The sequence below is a fragment of the Aphelocoma coerulescens genome, chromosome 6 (assembly GCF_041296385.1).
Source record: "Aphelocoma coerulescens isolate FSJ_1873_10779 chromosome 6, UR_Acoe_1.0, whole genome shotgun sequence".
Classification (NCBI taxonomy): Eukaryota; Metazoa; Chordata; class Aves; order Passeriformes; family Corvidae; genus Aphelocoma; species Aphelocoma coerulescens.
Genome location: NC_091020.1, coordinates 29,748,311 through 29,770,047, shown reverse-complemented (window position 1 = coordinate 29,770,047; position 21,737 = coordinate 29,748,311). Strand labels below are relative to the sequence as shown.

At 36.9% G+C, this 21,737-nt stretch overlaps 1 protein-coding gene across 7 annotated transcripts in view; it reads right to left on the bottom strand.

Moving 5' to 3' along the window:
* ATRNL1 (attractin like 1) overlaps positions 1-21,737 on the bottom strand; it is a 440,837-nt gene that overhangs the window by 112,578 nt on the left and 306,522 nt on the right. For 4 of the 7 annotated variants that reach the window (XM_069020095.1, XM_069020096.1, XM_069020097.1 and 1 more), the window contains exon 27: positions 5,302-5,409. The exons of 2 other annotated variants lie outside the window; for them this stretch is intronic. In XM_069020095.1, coding sequence (XP_068876196.1) covers positions 5,302-5,409 — 108 coding nt within the window. Of the gene's footprint in view, positions 1-4,075; positions 4,148-5,301; positions 5,410-21,737 lie in introns of those variants that run through there. One more of the 7 variants, XM_069020100.1, reaches the window with a different exon arrangement.

The window sequence follows — 21,737 nt, the reverse complement described above, 5'->3', positions numbered from 1 at the left end:
GCATATCTGCAAGTTATTATTTTGACTCCTTTCAATAGCCTACTCCAATTTCCTTGACTTTTCATTGTAGTTATATTTTCTAAGTCTCTGATTGCTCACATTGTTCTCATCTAGATTCTCTCTCCTCTGGTTCCCCTTGAGCTACAGTGAACAGCTCAAGACTATAACATGACTTTTCAGTAAGCAAGAATTGCCAATATAATGGCCATTGGTAGTTGCTGTTGCTAAATGCATACTGCCTTTGTGGTCACTGGAAACCAGATGATCATTCTAGGGAAAATTTCACCATTATCTAAAATAAGTTATTAGTTTTTCACAAGGGCAGTGAAATTATCCTCTGATACTGAGACTAATATTAGGAACTGAGTGCATCAAGAGGAAAGCTAATGATCTGTACCCAAGAGTTGGGAAGAGCCTGCATTAGACATTATGTCATCAATACAATGCAGGTGCAATGCTGATGAAGTATGCAACTAGTTTAATTTTGTTCAAAATAAGGTAGGCTGCATTTCCAAAAATTACTCACTGGTTTATTCAAATTATACAAGAAAATGAACCCATCTTAACCAGATTTATTTGTCAACCAAGCTAAAAAGTCTCTTTATCAGCAAGAAAAGCCAGCAGCACAACTTATTAATATATACTACAATTACTTAAATTCCACTAATCTCTACTACAGGACTTTAACATGTTTTGATAAGTCACTCTAATTCCCAGCAGCCATTCTTTGCATAAAATGACAGCTGCTTGTGTCAGTGCACACCTTCCACTTCTTTTACTCAAATAAATGACAAATAATAGCCAATATTTGCTTCATACTTATCAAAAGTGCCTGAAATTCAAAACTTATTTAATGTATCATAAATATTACTCACTAGAGAAAATGATTTTACTAGAGAAACAAATATAGATTTTATTTGAAATTCAAAATTCTTGACACTATCTTACTCTGTTAGAAGTAGAGAACAGTCTAATATCTACAGCAATTCTAGGAGAAATGCAGTAATTTAATGGGAAAATGAAAGATCTACTGTGTGCTTTTCTACAGAAACAATTATGAAAGAACGTTGATTGCCAAAAAAAAAAAAAAAAAAAAAAAGACATCCAAGTAATACTATAAAGATATAGATATCAAATGGATGATCATCACAGGAGTAAATCTGCACTTGGTTCTTCTGCAGGAAATAACACACTTGTCTTTACTGCAGCAGATGCAGCACAGTAGCTGCTGCTGTCCAGAGTCTTGGCATGACCAGACATGAGGAGTTTACAACAGTGTCTACCTTATCTCACAGGCCTAAAGAAATAATCTGTCCCCACTTCCAAAACAATTACTAAAAAACCCCAAGGGCTCTAAGTGAACTGAAAAATATCAAGAAAGTAGGCAAAAAGGGGACAAAAAATTGATTTACTTCTCAATTAATATATAGATTAACTGAAATGACTGTCAGTACAAAGCACAGTACAAAGAACTCTCCAAAAGTGATTTACATTTTAGGGAAAAATTTTTGCCTGAAGGAGGTTTAGAATCTGAAGATAACCTAAATGATTTAGCTTTTAGTATATACTGGGAAGTAAAACGCAACCACATCTGGAAATGGCTCAGATGTCTGAAGAAGAGAAATGAAAGGAATAAAAAACATTTTAACATTTAACATTAAGGGCACTGAGTGCCAAGAAGCTCAGCAATGAGTATCTATTGATCTATGGTGCTACTTTGATTTTTTTTCCTTTTTTTTTTAATGATTCTGGTACTGAAAGAAATTATGGTGGTATCAAAAACCAGGAAAAACTCTCAAACTCTCTGGACAGAGTGCTTCTGCTGTTTTCTGGCTCTGCCCTTAACAGCCTGTGCTATGTGCTACTGCTGACAAGGGGCCCTTGGGAATTCTCTCTCTTCTTTCATCTTCCTTTTGGACACCAGTGACTTCACTAGAGCTGAGCCCGACTGTTCCTCTCTTGGGATCCAGAGGGTCACTGCCTTCCAGACTTCCCTTCCCCTCCTCCACCACAGTAACTTTAGACTGCTCTTGTTCCCCCCAGGAGGGAGGAGGAAGAGTAAGGGGTGTCCTGCCTCCAGCCTCACCTTCCTTGAAAGGGCTCACCCAGACTTCATCACTTCTTAGTGCAATTGAAATCATAATGGAAGCAGATGAAGATGCAGATTAGGACTAGCAAGGGTTAAATATAATTCTGTATGAGATTGATATCATGCATGTCATGGCAGAACAGGAGTGAGTATTGCTTGGTACATTTAGAATTAGGATATTAAAATCCTACCAATATCATTAGCAAGGTAGTGGTTGTATGATACAGGGGAGAAGGAGGCCAAGGGAAAAACCAACTCTGCTCTCTTTCGTGTTAAGTTTAAACTGACAATAAAACATTTAAGAGTTGTTATAAAGCCAACGTGACAGAATGGATGACAAGATGAGACTCGTTCATGTCAGAATGGTGGCTTGAGGAGGTAAAGCCTGGTGAATAATATTGTTTCAATGGGTAAGAACAAAGGATATTGCCAATGCCTAAAAAACCACTCAGAAAGCAGGGAAGAGGTGGAATATAGTGCAGATTAAAGTATTTGAAGGAGTTAATATTGAGATACTGTCATCTGTTGGCAAAACATTAAGAAAGATAGACTGGTTGATAAAGACTCCAAAATAACAGAGGTTCAACTCTCCTCCGTAGCGTTTTCAGGATTTTATTTTCATCTGTTGCAAATTGCTGCTAACTGAAAATAGACCCAAATATTATCAGTTGTATTGTAAGTATCTAAACTAGGCAACCATTTTTCAGTACAGTATTTATACTCTCGGGAGATTTTTATCTTTTCTGAACACTGGGTAAAAAGTGCCTTACTACTGCAAACTAAACCTCTGCAGTGAAACAGCTGCTGTGGATATTTACAAATAAATGCAGAATATAGAGGCTAACCAAACAGCATCCTGGCATTACCATGTGCAGATATATGAACACTGCCATGTACCAGAGCATCAGTATTAATGTAGAACACCAGCCATACAAAACCACCACCACGTGAGGCAGGTGACATTAATGAACAGCAGCTTTACCATGCAGCGGCATGGGAGACTTGCAGCACTGTCTGGAAGAGTTCAGTGACATTACACAGTGCCCAAGGGGCCCACGAATCAATGAGGTGTCACTGGAAGTGTCAGAGTTATTACAACGTCAATAAAAGTATAACAACAACGTCCAAAGTATCAGCGACGAACACACGACGTCGATAAAAGTGTGAGGAGAGGGAATGCAATGCACCATCATTAAAATTGGAAGCCCTGGTATATCAGTGCAAGATCTCTGCAATGCCAGCAGAACATTCTGAAGTTACTGTATATTCTCTTTTTTTAACAAGAGATCTCTAGCTTTAGGCCTCCCAATAGGCATCAGATATGAAAACGTTATTAAAGTAGTTTAATGATTCTAAATTAATACAACAAAATGAAGTTTACAGCCACTTCATACTATTCTATTTTTAAGCACGACATCCTGGAAATGTGTGACTTGGATTCCTCTCAGTCCAAAAGAGCAGAATATGAAGAACAGAATGGCAACTAAAACTTTTAGTGTCCTTTCACAAAGAAGCTTAATATAGCTCCTTTATTTTTACAGAATATATACCAAAGGACAATCAATACTTGAATCATATTCATTTAATCCTCAGCACAATGGCTTCTTTGGATATATATCAGTATATTATCATTCCAATGAAATTTTGAATGGACTTCATTCTGTGTATAACTATGTATGAATTAGGAAAAAAACACTATGGATGCTGAACTCTAAACAATTGCTAGAAAATGCTTGGCTAGGAAAAAAAGGTAATAAAAACTGTAGAACATAATTAAAATATTTTAGGATCTACCTCTTTTAGTGCTAAATAAAAGACACAAGAAAGAAAGTGTAGCAATTAACTTGTGATGTTTGCTTCTAAAGTTTAATTAAATAATCAGTATGTACAAAATTAGAGTTTGGATGCCTCATCTTCCACTCACTGCCTCCACTAGAAAAGACAACAGATAAAAATCTTCTTAGATACCAGTGCAGAGAAAATTAAATCACATTCCAAAAAAGTTAAAAGTTAACTGCAGTGTAATGCTTCCTCAGCTTGGGGAGCTGGAGAGGTCTTCTGTTCCAAGATAAGAGGAGACAGAAGTAAAGCAATTTCAGTGAAGGATGCAAGAGGTCTAGTATTTAGTCAGAAAATAACAAAGCTTCTTCAAAGAGATATGTCATTTTTATTCACTATCTATTCCAAATATTTAAATTATGACAGTAAGAACAATTGTGATTACTTCCTGTATAGTAGCAGAACAGAGCATGTCAGTTTGATAAGTACTCAAGAGCTGAATCTTTTTCTTTCTGCTATGCATTTGTTTTTCTCATTGCTCATTCTCTATGAACTTTGGAGATCTGATAGATTGTATTTAATCTTTCATTGAGATTGGTTATTAAGAAAATTAAGAGAAGATTTGAATTTAAGAACTGGTAGCAATGAAGAGTACAATCTTGAAAGATTTCAGAGCTAGCACACCTCATTGCCAGGTCCCACCATAAATAAGGTTAAGTAATAACTGTAAACACAATATTGTAAATAAAGGAGTAGAGGATCATCTCTCCCAAGAGCTGAACCTGGATTAGATGTTCTTTATTATCCATATACTGTAATTTTCCCTGTATTTTCAGGTTAAACTTCTAGAATCCATTTCATGCATTATTACACCATTCCAATATCATATTGCTTTGCATGTTACTGTTTCTGTTGCCATGTACTGCAACTGCAATAAAAGAATGCAGTAACACAGCTATTTCCTACAAACAAACCCATGCAGTATAGTCTGTATGCTTCAAACCTCTGTATATAAAACAACACTGAATTTTGATTCTAAGGTGCTTTAGTTTGTTTGTTTGTTTTCTGTAAACTCTGTTAATTAAGACATATGTTAACTAGATGGAGCTGTGTACTTGAAGGACTGAGCATGACATTTGTTGCCTCCTTAATGCCCAAGTCCTGCATTCCTTCAGCTCACATCCGTCACGATAGGACTGCCAGGTGAGCTGACTGTCACTCCAGCCCAGGCTAACAGATTCTCCAGCAGCTTTTGGTACAGTTTACATCATGAGATTAAAACTCTGTGACTTGGAAATGACATAACACACGTAGCTGAGACTTGTCAGCTCCAGGTAATCAGATGCTGCTTGGTTTCAGAAGCAGATGCAGATGAGACTGGCAATATAAATACACAAATCACAATGGTCCCTTGTCAGCACCACTGTTCCTACCTCTAATGGCCCTCGTAGAAAGTCTGTTTGCTCAGCTCCTACTTCCAGTGCTACATCGACAGAAGCAAAGGGGCGGCTGGCCATCTGCTGTCGCTCCCGCATAAGTTGCTGATGAGGAAAAAATGATGTTTTAACACAACATTAAAAAATGCACCAGATATCAGTCTGCCCTACTATATCTCCCATTAAAACATAAGAATGCAAATAGCATGCACACAGTCATATTTGTGACATCAAAGTGAGAAAGTTATACTAAATCATAATCATCTATATTTACTCGAGAAATGAGCACAGAAGGTTATGATGCCTACAAATGATCTTTTAGCTTGAACTCTGACAAAATCTCAAAATGAAAGCTTCCCTAACTGACTGTTCTCTCTAAATAACTTTGCTATTTGTGTAAGTTGCAAGAAAATACAGGAAAGAGTTGGTAAAAATAGCTGAAGTCTAATTCCACTGATAATGCATACATTACAACACCTGCCAAAAACAAGTCCACTTGGCCTTCAAATTTTTGTATTTCACAACTAAAGCAGATGGAGTTAATAGTGTCAGGACTCAGTTTTATGAAGGATCTTTTCTGCAGTTACTTTCCTATGAAGAATAATGTGTCAGGATTGGGAATTCTGCACCAGTATATTAGAATACACTCAGCTGCTCTCACAGAGCTTGTATAATCCCTTCCAATCACACCAGCATGGACAGAAGTCCCAAGCAAAACCACAAAGTTAACTCATATTTCTTCCTCAGTCTGTAATTATAATGCTTATTAAACCACGATGAATAAAAATGATGACCAGCACTAGATATTACAGATATTACCCCACTGGTTCAGTGCAATTAATGAAAGCATTATTAAATATTTAAGGTGAATGAGTCGTGCAATTCAAGTGGTGTGTTCCTTCAGCTGAACAGGATGTTACAGCATCTTGAAGAGACAAACTGCTTGCAAAAATGATTTATTAGAAAAGATCTGCTTCATTTTCTTATTTCTCCCTGTTATCTCTGGAAAGCTTAAAACATTTGAAAGTGGTGCCTGAATGTAAATGACACTAGCACTGTGACATACTGTTCATAAAAGCCTTTGAAATAGTAACAGGTATGCAAGCAAATATTTGCCAGCAGCTCACTAATAAACACTCTTGATTTAAGGTCTGTCACAAAGCAACAAACTCATTTTGTAGTGCTTCTTATGCATTTTGCCTCGACTTGCATTTTAATACTGCCTGTAGAAATTTAAAGACGCGCTTGTAACGTTAAAATGAGCACGGAGCCGGTGCCTCTCAGTGCACAGCCAGTACATTCCCAAGGCCTGGATTTTACAGCCATGCAGCGTGTCTGTCAGCAAGCACCCTGCACAAATGGGCTCCCAGTATATCACACCAAGAGGGCAATCAATATGTCTGGGGGCAAAACTGCATGTTTTATATTGAGAATAAATGAAAGCCGAGTATGAATATCTAGACGGTTAGGAATTATGTTTTTAACCCTTTACTTAGGCATGAAACTGGTGGTCTCTGTCTAGGATTTGCATCCACACTGATTCGCATCAGTACAATTTACTAAAAGATTTTACAGCTGCAAAGAACTACTATGACCCTCCAATCCTACCAGCAACTTAGCAAAGACCACAAAAACTTAAAGCATAAAATACTGAGTTGCTACATCCTGAAATTACTATATGTAGGCTCCTTTTCCTCCTACAATAGCAAAAATTAAAGAAAACAGCGCCAGTCCTGCCACATGGAACCCATTACAGTATTGTAAGTCTGCAGAGCTATTGGCAAGTGCTTACTTTTTAATGGGAAACCAAACACTTTGTTTTAAACAAACAGAATTGCTTGAGGAAAATACTTAATGAGCAGAACAACCTATGCTCCAAATGCACATACTACTATTTAAAAGATTTATTTAATGCAGATTATAAAGAAATGTACATTTGATATGTTCTCTGGTTTTTAAGGCCAGCAGGTTTCTCCCTCTCTTCTCCCGGTCAGGCATTCAACAAAACCTTTTCATTCACAAGACAGCCACTGCAATTTTGATAGTCTGCCATTTGAAAAGAGTACTACAAAGATTCGTAATTAGCTCTGTAAACAAGAGTGAAAACTTTAAAATGTTCAGTTGCCCGTAAAGCGCTGCTGATTTTGGCAGCTGAGCACTTGCACATCAAAGATAAGTGCTCTACTCAGAAACACTTCTGCTTTCCCTTCACCATTTTAAAGCTCTAAGGTGCAGGACAGGAAAAACAAGATGCAATGAAGAGAAATACAGGAAGATATTGTGATGTTTAAAATCAGATTTGTGGACAGAAAAGGTCACTGCCTCCCACCATCTGCAACTATCTGTGTACCAATATTGGGACCAAAGTTCTAGAACTTCCAGTTATGGGGAATTCCTGTAACTCACCCACAGGACAAGGAACATGGAAACTCTCTGAACCCGGGTTTCATGAGAAGAGTGAAAAAGCTCTTCCTTACCTTCTCAGCAGCCAAAGAGATCAAAAAAAACTCAAATCCCTGCCCCCCCCCCCCCCCCGATTTCATCACAACCAAGGCAGAATAAACATGGGATGGTGGAAAGTGCAATTACTATGCTGTTACTTTTATATACTCATGTCCAAAAAATTTACTGAATTTAAAAATCACAGGGAAAAAAAACCAAACCCATACTTCTCCAGTAATTAGGGATATTCACTTGGAGACATCAGATAAACAGATAGTATTAACATGTAGTATTTGAATATTTTATCACAAATTTAATCTATAACATTCAGAATGTGGGCACATCTCTAAATATTCACTAAAAAGTCTGGGAAATTAAAAACATCGTTTTCTCTAGCATAAGACTGAGAAATTCAATGAGCATTTATTTGACTGAGCAGACAACCAATTTCAAGTTCTACCATAATTTTAAATCTCATTAAGTACAAGATTATTGACAAGATTAATTTTTTTTAGGCATCATTATTATTTTGCAGCAATTCCAAGGTATTAATTTATATCCTATTAAAGAGTTTTTAATGTAAAGTACAGAATTATAGCTGTCTTCAGTGAAGAACAGTAAGATGCTAGGACACTATAAATCAGGTCAATTTCTCACTCAACACCCATATAATTTTAAAATATTTCTTCAAAATCCAACCATTTTGGGATAATTCTTTCCCCTGTCATGGAAATACACATTTCAGCTGATTCTGAATAAACATGTAGACATCTTAGCCTGTAGATTATGGTTGTTTTGAGTTTTGATGTCCTACTCCAGTTTTTTGAAATAGGACCTGCTTTCCCATCTAGTAGTTTATCTCAAGAAAGTATGTGCCTAGGAATGCAATTGAATTTTACCATTGATCAAAAAAATTCTCATGGGGGATACTACTCCCCTGATCAAAGCAGTTTGGAGTAAATTAAAAAGTTCCATGGCATCTTGTATACGCTATTATATGGAAATGTGTTCTTATTTAAGTAGAAATGTTTTGGTATTTTTTCTCTTGGTTGATAACATCACTTTCAAAATATTTTAATGCCTATATTCTACTCATGCACAATAAAACAGTCAATGCAAAATACATATTGCAGTGAGTTAACATTAACAGAATACTGTATTTCAGCAGACTCAGGCTGACACGTTTCAAGTCTTTTGTATTTTAGGAAATGTTACCATTTTGCTTCTTTTTCTTTTCTTTTTTTTCTTTTAGACCTGCTCTCTCATGTGGAATTAGATACTGTGCTTCTGACTAGCACTACTTTTTCTATGCTTTTCACCTTCCAGTGTAACTGCCCTGGAAAAGCCCTAATTGGAAAAAAATCTAATAAAGTGCATGAGTTGTTAGGAACTAGGACAGGTGTACTTTTTCTTTGTTATACAGCAGCAGACATTCTTGAGAGATAGATTAGGAGAGCTGAAAAGGATGAGGCCATTCTAGTGCCATAATAGGATGAACAGAGCAATCCTTTCAAAGATCTTTCTGTTGTTGTTTGGCACCTCTAATGGGCTTCTGTAGCCCATGGGCAACCAAAGGTACCTGGAGTGTGCCATGAAGTGTGCATTGACCAGTGTGCACGCCCAAGGTCATGGGGCAGCTGGACAGCTGGGGTAGGGGCAAGAGGCGGCAAACACCAGAAAAAATGTTCAGGAGATGTCTGACTACCAAACCGAGCCAGAGATAAGGGTATAGCAGAAAAGGTGTCTATTATTTTAACAGCAACTGTCTAGATTTTCTAGCTTTTCTTCCTTCACCTCTTAGATGGGGGTTTGGTTTTTTTCCCAGATCACATCACTATCAATGTTGTACCAGGACATGTATGACTTTGTCAAGGTGAGTATTCAAAACCAGGAAAATGATAATTCTGCTTCTCTCTGAAAACTGCTGTCTAGTCCAGTGCTGCACGACCCTCCTGGTGACAAGGATTTTCCAAATGTCTAATTTGAAATTCCTGTTCTGTTTATTCATCCTGCAGCTCTCACTTGTCTGCAGTTACAACTTGGTCACCTCCTTTCCTGCCTCTGTACTGTCAACTGCTGATGTGAGTAACATCAAAAGGCTACAACAGAAGCGTTAATAATGCCATGCATTAAATCTGAGTTTTATAGGAAAAGTATTTGCAATGAGAAAAAAATGTCAAAACCTCATGGAGAGTTGCACGAATTTCTGATCACACTGCATTTGACAAGCTCCAAGGCTTAAAAAAATTAAGACTGTATGTAAATGGACAGCCCTGCAAAACCAGAGACTCTCTAAACAATGCAATTCACCCATTCATTGAATATTCTTGAGGATTCTTACTGCCACATCCAATCAATAGAAGTAACTTACATGGACTTACACACATCTGAGTGGTTCACAGATATTTTAGTTAGAAACACAATTTAATTCTCTTCCCAAATCTTAAGTTCTCATTTTCAAACTGAATTATACATAGTGATATTTCCATGAAGTTCTGATTATTCACTTTAATTTGCAAAGGACAAAGCTTCCCTTCTCTGTAAATTTTCTTACTGTAACTCTTGGAGTTGAAAATCTCTTCAGATTAAATTGGTTATTTACATGTCTGGAAAGGAGAGCATTTTCTCATTTACATGTTGAAGAAACTATTTGACTTGGTTAATTTCCAGATCAGCTGCTTTCACTGGAAAGGCATATCATTGTCATTAAACTTCTTTGTTGGGTTTTCAGTGAAATGGGCTCACCATTCCATAACTGCATGAGGTACAGTGATTTTAAGAGATGGATAATAGCTGGCAAAGGAAACCAAGCAGCAGGAACAGCCATAGTTCTGACAGCAGTCTGACAATCTGAATTTGTTCATTCCCTCCATCATGAACTTCCTAAACAATCATTTCCCTCTGCCTCATTTCCCACCATGCTAAGTGGAAAGTGCCCTGACACAAGAGTGCATTCAGGTAGGCAATGAGATATTACAGTGATAGACATAGTATAACATGCTATTTGCACTGCAAAATAGAGTCTGTGGAAACTTCCTGAGATACCAGGGCCTATTCCATGTCACTTTCTTTTAAAATTGCCTGAAGAAAAGGTGCTCTCAGGCACATACAAAGGTCTGTCATGGGGAAAAAAATGAGGAGTTATACTTTTTGTCCTAGCTTTACACTGAATAAAATGAAGGGTTATTTAAACTAGACATAGTCCAGCAAACAACAGCTAAGACGTACTTAAAATACAGTGTAAACATCCCAAAAAAATAACAGTTCCAAAAGGTCAAGTTTTTATGTATCCCTTTTGGAAACCAAATACCAGTCGTCTGCAATTTCCCTTGAACAAATCAAGAATGAGAAAAAAAAGATGAGCCCTGAAAAGGTCATTTTGTTGCTAGATCCAAGGAACAGATATTTAACGTATTGCACAGTAGCAAGCAAAGAGCAAAATGTGAATATACTGTGACTTCAGGTTTTGGAACTTTTTGCTACAGGAATAGAATTCCAGTCTCTAAAACACTGGAAGTGGTGCCCTGAGTGATGTTCATTTGCCAGTAATTTAGGGGGGATCATGTTACAATTAAGTTGTGTTTGATCCTTCATATTTTGTCCCTAAGGATTATTTTGGCATGGGGAGACTTTTTGGATGCTAAGAATCAATAATAAACTCAAAATTCAATTTACTGCTTTAAAATTAAGAAGTGCTAAACAAGACCTAATCCTATTATCTCTTTCACTTGGATCACTATGAATCCATGTTGCACATTTACACAGATCTGTAACCATGAACATTTTAAAGGATCCTAAAGATGTACTTAAGTCTTCCTGTAGGCCTTGCTAACCCCTCAAATTGTGCTCTTATCCCTAAGTGAGTGGGTTTAAAAAATCATTTCAGCAAACTGTTGCATATTTTGCTGTTAGCTAGCAGAGCAATTTTCAGTTGACAGAGAATTTCTAAAAATGCTTGTACTGCAAAGTAATTCTGTGTACAGAGAAAAGAGTCAGAGCACCTAATTATAGATGTTGAAATGTTTCCACAGAAAACATTCTGTATTTGCCTAAGGACAGTTATTTATAAGTGAATATATTAAAATATGTCTTTAAATTATTTCAGAATGTGAAAGAGAGAGTCAAGTATTGTATGGTGCAAACAACTCCTTGGAACTCTGTCATCTACAATGGTGCAACATAAAGAATGCTTTCCAAATGTCTTCTAAAGAACTATTTAAAAATATAACTACCATTTTTATGAGTGAAATAGTCACAGTGTGAACCTTCCTTAAAATAACAATCTCAGCCCTTCCTATCAACATTGTTAAGCTACAGCTTCTTAAAATGAATGTTAACCATCATTATTATAACTGTTAAAAACTATCTTTAGTTACTTATCTTAATAAACAGATGTCAAGCTGGTAATTCCCAGCTCTTCCTAAAGTAATTCCACTTTCTTTAAAGACAGTAAACATGTTCTGGTAAAGGAAACTGGGTTCAAGTGGTCATGAGATCACTTGGTCCACGCCCCTGTGCCTCAGGCCTACACAAGGGCAGTGTGATCATGATTCTTCTGGCAGATCTATGTTTTTTTTAAAAAGGCCACAGTGGTGGAGGTTCCACAGTCCCTCCAGAAGCCCAGAGTACCTAAATTAAATCTCCATGCTGAAATTAAAGCCAACTGTTTCTTGTACTGTCCGCAGTGGAGACCATGCTCTGTCTACAAGTGAGGAGAAATCTCCCCCAAAACTCTTACGTGTTTTGCAGAAGTTCTTTATAAATTTGAAGTTTCCCTTCAACCTTGTCAGCTGTAAACAAATGTGGGTATGTAAATGTTTTCTTGCCATTCCTGCTTCCATTTTCAGTGCTCCCTTCTGCCTCTTAAATCAACACCAGAATCAGATCCCAGCAGAAGCCCACTTGATGCACCTTTCCCTTACTACAATGAACAGTTTATAACCAAGAACTTCAAGGATACATTTTGACATTCACTTCCTATTTGTCTAAAAGGTCTGTTCATCTGTTGCATCAAGAAATTGGGTTTGGCTGTACACAATTTGTGCTTGGAAAAACAGCATTAAATGCCTCTCAAATCTTTGCTTTTTTTCTACATTCTATAGACCATGTAAAAATTATTTATCCCAATAGTTTCCTAAGAATTAATGATAAAGTGGCTGGTGCCTAATTGCCAAGCCCTTCCTTTGCTCTCTTCTTTTGTAAGATAGGAATTACCACTTGTCATATCTGAAATCTCAGAACCCTGACAGGCTCTGGGATCACATATCTGCTTACTAATCCTCTAAATACTCTAAAATAAATTTAATCAGGTTTTGAAATCTGAAAATATTTAGCAAGTATTCTCCTACCCATATTTCTACTTTATCACTTGATACTGTACCCCATTTTCACTGTAGATACTTATGAACTTTTTAAAAGAGGCCCTAACTAAAGCACTTTTTAAACCAGACTCTTTCCTAGCACAGAGAAAGTCAGAAAAAAGCAGTGTACATACTATTACTTTAAAGAGAAGCTAAAGTGCAGGACAAGCATATTTTAATTTGGAAACAATGTCAATGCGTTTTTTAACTTACATGACAAGAAAAGGTAGGCAATGGATTTGTTTCTTATGTGAACTGATGTGAAAAGTTGCAGTCCAAATCATAATGACTGAATTGGAGCTATACCAATTTATAAAAAGCTGAAGTTTCTGAAATGTACTTGGACCCCAGGCCCCATAGTGACTTCAAGTGACCAAAATCTTCAGATTTTCTTTCCAGATGATGTTGAATTCAAGGCTTATATTTATTTTCCTTCATTTTTAAATTAAATCATAACATGTACAAAAATTATAAAATAAGAAAAATAATAGTGCTAAGCAAGAAAACTGGGCTGTACTCCAACAAAGGTGAAGTTTGCCTTTATAATTACCTCTAATTCTTTAAAAAAAAAATCTATTATTTGAGGTTACTGGTACACTGATGAAGTGACAATGTAAATTAACCTTTTTAAGTGCAGCATCACTGACAATCATGCAACTATTCTAAAGGGATCCCTTAGAAGCTCCTTAAAGCACAAACAATATTACCATTAAGAAAGGTAAACTGGTGATGCACCATGACTGACTGATGCCTTTAAATGCTTTCAAGCTTTAATCTTTAGAGTATTAAGCTCAATAACCATCATTGCCAGTGCCTTGCAAAGGGGACCAAAAAGAGGTACATTTACCAGTGTTCCTGCCTGTTTCAGGATGGAAATGCCCTGGCCCACGTGAATCCCCAGTGTAAGGAGCTGCATGGTCGTGTTACAGTACCTGGTGCTACTGTCTAGGGTAAATAAAGGCTTTCTGTACAATCCTTACAAATTCTGACCCTGTGTTATGTGGTTGTTAACTCCCTTTTCATTAAAAATGAGCCTCATTTTTAGCTCAACTGCTGCATCCAATAGAAGCTTTGATACCCAGTATTTTTCACATACAACCATTCAATTATAAATTATTAGCAAAGACATAGTTTTAAGTTACAGCCAGGATCAGAAAAAAAAGTCTGGTCACTCTCTGTACAGAAATTCCTTAAAACAAATCCCATCCACTTGGAATTTTCAGCGAGAAGGGGTTTGGATAATCAACATAAAACTAGGATACCAATCTGAAATCTGAGGGTTAGCCAAAAATATATTCCAAACTTCACAGATTTTCTCACCATACGTGGTACATTCAGGTCAGCAAGAATTTGGCACGCACTTGTGGTGGGAAAGGCATGTGGGCACAGCCAGCTCACGTTGTGCAGGGGAGCAAGAGGCTCTGAAACAGATGCAGTTCTGCTGTCTGATCAGAGTAATAATGTGAATTAAAGCAGCTCTCCTGCATTCAGGTTGGTTCTGTTTGAAACAACTGATTTAGCAGATGTGAGATGCTACACTTTTAAGAGGGGTTGCTCAAGAATACTTGAGCAGTAAGTTGATGGCAAAGCTTTCCACTCCTGCTAGAGAACTAAGCCATTGAGCATCCCTTACCTGTCAAAGAAACCAAGGAACCAAGACTGTTTGATTTGAGTTCAAATATCTTGAACAGGAAAGTTTAAAAAAAAAAAGAAAAGAATCAAGAAACTGCTGATAGCAGAAAGTCTGAAACTTGTAGCGTTTCTATGAGGAATTATTTTAAGAGTTGAACTGCTACCTAGCAAGCTACAGGGACAAGAACCTGCCTAATCTCCTAAAATATTTCAGCTACATCAGAATTTCAGAAATAGAGGGTCTTCAAGCATTAAATACCCTAAAAAGTTTAAAATTCAGTTCTGACATAAGAAGCAGAACTCTAATTCCAAGAGACTACCTTGGCAATATCTGTAGCAGCAGAAGTCAGGTTGCTATTCTATTAATCTTAATAATTTTGTGCACAAAGCAGCTGCAAACAAGGAAATCTGACTTTCCCTGTACTGTTCCTACAAAGGATTGCACCAGTCTGTGTGTGTGCATACTCTACAGATTAGAAAGAAATACTGTGAAGAAGTTAATCCCTCACTGCTGCTGCATTGAGACTTTCAATATAAAAGTGACAGAGTGTAAATCAAAGTACCCTGGCATTTTGAGCTCCAGTCAGACTGTTTCAAGAGAGAGAAGTGGGACGATTTAGAGTTCATCAATTATATCACATCAAATTAGCCTCTATCACAGGCTTGGCTCGACAGCTTTCATCTATTTTAATTTACAACAGAGAGGACAGCCAAGTACAGGATTGTGGCAATGACACAGTCAGAGGGAAGCACAGCACTTTTGTGTCACAGGAATGGAAGGCTTGTCTGAACAGCCACTTCAGCTCGGTCAAACACTCCAGCCACGTTTAGTTTCTTTCATTTGCTTTGATCCAACAACCCTCATCCTCATTTAAGGAAGCAATGTGCTAAATATATTTTTAGCAGTTTTGCAGTCGCTGTCTTTCCACAGACTCTGTTCTGTATACATCCACCTTACACAGTGATTTACCTTTGCAGTTAAATCCTTAAAAAAGTAGACTAGTGGACTGCTATTGTAAGTGTATGTGGTTAGGACATAGGTGAGCTATCTTAAAGTAAAATTGCTATCAGTAAATTGTTAGAATTTGCCTTCCGACTGACAGACTTTAAATTTGAATTTGCCATGCTTATTTGAAGACACTGACAGTGCAATAACTTAAATCACAGTGAAGCACAGGAAAGCACTGAAGGACCCTACACAGATATAACTTCACAAAACATTTTATGTTAAGAATTCATTCCTTTGCTATGGATGTGATCACAAGCACTGTGCATCATTTAAATTGCTGTTTAGAGGCTTACATGGATTCAAATGGAAAATGGGCCTCGTGTTAGCACTGCATAGTGGGGAATTTTCACAGCAAGGATGAAAAGCCAGCTTTACTGTTTCTGCCCACAGTAAATCCTAAGAAAGAAACAAAAAGAACAAAAAGACACTTTTCCACACAGCATTCGGTTTCCCTCTTCCCTTAAAACCCTTCCATTTTTTTTAACATGAGCAAATGAAAGCAGGAATTTTAAAATGCATATATTGCAATGATTACTTCACCAGAATGAGCAGGGACTTCCAAAAGTGTATTTCCATACGGTCTCTCTGCACACTGGAATTACGTGCATATTGCTTTTACCTGCTTTCCTCTAATATGGCCCATTTCCAAATTAAATACTGCAAGCTTTAGGAAGTCAAGGTCATCTTTCCCATTCCTTTACATCCTCCCCAGGCTTAACTTTGCTGGTAGGATTTTAAGTAGTGAACTACTAATAGGATTTTTATGGCAGTCTTAAAGGGTTCTTTTTTAATAATTGTATCAGATTAAAATGCTTAGGGACAAATAAATTATCAGAATTTCTGACTGTTACTTTTTAGAAACTCTCACATGATATTAGGAGTGATTAGTTAGACCAAAAACTTAAGAGACAGTATTATGTTTTACCTGGAATCTTAATTGGCTCCTTTTTATATGCAGTCTTAGACAGTTTGGATAAAGAGCAAATGAATACAGCACAACATATTCATGATGTTCCTCTAACAAAACTGAAAAGAGCAGACATTTTTATATTCTGCCACAATACGTCCCTTTTGGCACAGGAATCTTTTACCTGCATTAGAGAGAGCCCTAAATTTTTCAACAATGTGGACTTGTTTTCTGCTATTGTTTTCAGCTGGATTGGTTTAAAATGTCAGGGAACCTGCTATGTGTTAGTGTTTATTTAATATGGGCATCTGTTAAATGCTTTCAAATCTCACACATTGTTATGGTGGTGTAAACAGCTGGAATTTCATTAATTGAAATTTATTTACCCAGAAAAAAAGCCAATAACATCCTTAACTGGGAGACAAAAGAAAACAAAGATATTATCTATGAGTCAAAGGTGGCACACATCTCAATGATTTTCCTCAACAGACCTATATTTATCACAGTTCATGCAAAGCAAGGACTTTCCCTCAGGAGCTCCATAAAAAGAGCATGACAATGATGATTTGGCTAATTAATTTTCCCTACTTATTTGGAGTTGAGGGAAATATTCTAAAATTTAATGCTCAAACCCTTCAATGTGAGTTCTGATTTTCTTACTCGAGGCTGTGGTGGTTGGTTGATTATTAACATGGAAAAAGATATTTCTTGACTACATGAACTTTGTCATTTAAACAGATTTGTTTTAAAAACACATATGAATTCAAGATGATATTCACCTCTGCAGAGAAACATTTATATTCTCTCTCCCATCTAACTGGGGACCCAGCAAACCTTCTCTGTTTTCATCTGGGTAAGGATCCCACTCAATATTAGCTCTAGCACAGGTTCAAAATGCCAAATGACAGCAGGGAAGCCTGGGACATTGCAGAGGAGGCAGCTCCTTTCTGTGAAGCAAAAATCAGACCCCTGTCAGTGAAGGTGAGCTGAGAGACCACAAAGGTGTGAAGTACAAGAGCAGTGGTGGGATGTGATGACCTGAAAGGATTCTCTGATCCTTCCCAGCCACACAGAAATGAGGCAGACTACAGAAGTTATTAAAGGTACTACAGGAAAAACTTCTGGATAATGCCCCCAATGCAGTTCCCCTGCTCTTGTGGAGAACTTTCTCCACCAGTGTTCAATGCTTTTGGCAGTGCTTAAGACAAACCATTCAGATTTGGCACAGGGAATGTTGTACACTGCTAATAGATCCTAAACCCTCAGCTAAAGCCATCTGGAGAAGAGAAGGGTGTTTTCCTCACCAGGTTAGGAGGGGTTTGGAGCTTCTCATGAAGTAGGAAATCTGGCTTTGATTGCTCAACACAACCATCCCTTATGCCCACACTTCATCCTTGTGTGGAAAATGCAGTCTGGAATTTGAGGCAAGCAGCTTGGCAGTGCTGGGATATGGGTCTGAAAGAACAGCATCAGTTGGGGTTTTTCATATGTGCAACCCTAATATTTGTATTAGGAGATAGCAACATGAAAATCCAGCAGCAAAGACAGCTTGATGATAGGCAAAAGGATACTGAACAGTCCCACTCAGTGGATTATTAAACTGAGCATTATTGAATTACAAATATATACAGCCAGAGGTTACTTTAACCATATCATGTCCTTTACGTCCTATATGGCCATTTCTGAGGGTCAGTACACAGGAGCTGCTTCTACCTGGGTAAGTAGCTCCAAACATGTCCCTAAAAATAATTTAGATATTGATTACATTAATTTTTTCAAACTTCTACCTGGTTCAAAATGCAAAAAATCATATTATTCCCACAGGTTATTTCTTCCACATTTTATGAATATTCAGAGGAAATAGGAAAAGTTTTAACATTTTTGTTTTCTGAATGTTTATACATTTAGCATGAAGTTACAACTGCCAATAACCATGATTCAAATACAGAAATCCACTCTATATAAGAACTCCAAAGGGGATGTTTGACATTTACTGCTTTGTCCATGCTCAAACACAAAAGGTGGGCAAACAGCACTAATAAATTTGGTTTCATACAGGGATACCTTTCACCTACAAATTATTGATTATGAGAATACAGCCATATTAGAAAGTGAATAATTTTGAAAGAGGATTTGCATATTTGCCTTGTTTTATAATTTATCAGCATTTTGATTCCCTTCTGTTTGAATTCTGATGAATGAGTCTTATGATTTTAACAGTAAAAGTTTGCTTGCAGTTATATTTTCACTGGCCTTTAAAATAATGTGTTTTCATTCCTGTCCTACAGGCAAAAGTCATTTCTGAGTTTCTCAGTCTTTGATGGAGGGAAAGTTTGACCTAATTTTCTGCAACTTTAAAGGCAAAAAATGTCAATAATTCTTAAACATGGTTTTTTAAATGCAAGTGCAATAAAAGGTGCAAATCAAGAAATTAATCAAGAAAAAAATCAAGAAATTAAAATTGTGGTTTATCAAATTCTTTTCTTTTCAAGTGGAACCAGTCACATCCAAAAATATTCCCTTTGGCTGCAACAACATTTTAGGTACACAATGAATATACCAATTAAAACAATTTGGGACTATTTATGTTTTTCTCCCTTGTATCAGTTGGTATCAGACTCCTCATGGGCTTTTTCTGATAAATGAAACTATCTAAAATATACACTCTAAACTGTCTTCTTGTCTGTCATATTTCTTCCTATGCTGAAAATAAAATAGGTCCCTTTCTGAAAACCCAATATTTCTGACAATCAGTTTACACATGCTCCAGCATAGATTTAAAAATATGGGTTTATTTTAAGAACTCTGGCTTGATTACAAAAGTACAGGTTATACAGTTAAGTACTCAGAAATGAATGGTTTGTACCTGAATTAGTCCAGAGAAAAGAGAAAAAAGGCATTGGAATTCACAGATGCTGGCACACAGCTTGAGCTACTTACTCCTCTTTTCTTCATTTATATTCAATGAATCAAGGCTCACTGCAGCTGAGTTTCTCAATTATTATTATTATTATTACTATTAAGTTTTAAGTCCCTGCATTCTAAACCACTTACACACACAGCAGAGATCAGGTCCTTCCCTAATCAGGTCCTGCCCAGTTTTCAGAAAACAGGAAACCCAGCATGAACCACACTGAGAATAAGAGTTGACACTACTCAGACTGACAAGTTCCAAGTTATGCTAAACCAGAATGACATTCCACACCTCATCAATGAAAAATCCCCATTGTTTACTTCTCATTTAATGAGAAATTCTGATTTGTTTTTCTGATACATTTAAAGTTCTGTTTCTGAAAACAGGTTTCACTTCAGTCATGCATAGACAACATGGAGACATGCAGATTTTGCTCTACAGTTGGATTCCCTTTCTCTTGAACATTAACATAACAAAATATTTAACTGGTTAGAGGAATTTGCATAAAGGAACACTCTACAGTATTTAGGAGTGGATAAAACAGTTAAATCTCATGGAATAAAAGTGCTTCCTTTACATTCTCATCCACTACCTATATTGTGTATCTAAATAGATTGATTTGGAATAACTAAAATACTTTTCAAATTCTGTTTCAATCTAACATAAAATATATACTGAATACAGTTATTTAAGTGGCCACACCAGCACATGTAATAATTATACCAGCATTTACTGCAACTACAAGCAGGAAAGGATGGCAAGATACTGGCATTATTTTCTCCTGTGGTGTACACTGGGTTGCTTCAAACACTGAGCTAAGTCTAACATACAAAACATGACTATTTTTAGCAAGTAAAAGTAAGCCTTACAGAGAATGAACGCAGACAATTTACATACATATAGGCATCTCAAATTTCATGTATTCTATTTAATTCCAGTGCATATTAGGCTTTCGCAGCTGAGTGAACAGGACTTTTTAATACAGCTGGAATGTCTACTCAAGAATCATGCTGGCTACAGACTGCTAGACAAGCCAAGAGACCTGTAAGCCAGTTTCCTCTTCTGGAAAATGTGTCAAAATACACAACTCAGAGCTACCTGGAATTACAGCATCTTCTGAACATTTCAGAGATCAATGTTCAGCTGGCCAAAACCAAAATACTTCTATTTCTCACCCACTCATTGGAAAGTTTCCCTGAAATATCTCATTTCTCATACACAGCTGATATTTAGCTAAAGTAATATTTTTGAAAATAAAAATATGCTATTTAGCTTTAGCAAAAAATAATGAGAAATATTTAGTGTAGGGATCACTACCATCATTTCAAGGATTTTACTGATGCAGAGTCTGAAGTCATTCAGAAATGTTTCTGATCCTTCTGTACATCAAAGAGTTACATCCACTGTTATGCAGAAAATAAACACAACTGAATTGTGTCAAGACATAGCCATGATGGGAGATGACACACAGTTTACTGAATTTCCTCTGGGATTTTTTTGCTAATCTTGTATTTCCAGACAATGTTTTGGTCCTTTAACATACAAACTGCAGATTGGCAGCTGTGACTCAGCTGCACAAAGCAGCTCTTTTAAATTTTCTCTCCTGGGGCACTCTTTGTCCAGAAGCAAACTCATTTCACGTCACCTCAGCTGCCACTGGCAAACTCACCAGCAGTGTAGAAGAATCAAGCTGTGTCATGAAGCAAATAAAGAGGCTGGACCTGCAGTTTACTATATGCAAAAAGGACTGCTAGCACCACTTCAGCTGGACATAAATTACATTCACTTTTCAAAGTGTAAACCTTTATCTACAGCTCTAATATGGGCCATCCATTTCAGCCGCATTTCTCAAAGTAAATTTATTTAAGATAAGGGTCACCAGTGATGGTACTATATATATATGCACATGGCTCAATACAGAATGCTTTTACAACATTTTCATATAACTTCTAATAAAAGGTCCAATTTTTAGCCACATTAACAAACCAACCTGCACACCCAGGTTGCCAGAAACTCCTCAAACAACTGGGCATTACTTGTGGGCATATTGCTATTTCTGCTAAAAAAACCCAAGGCTATGATGCAAAACTTTGCAGACATCAACCAGACTTAAGATATGTGAAAGCCTCTGCAGCAGTGGTTTTGGAGAGCTGTGCTTTAGCTTGGTAC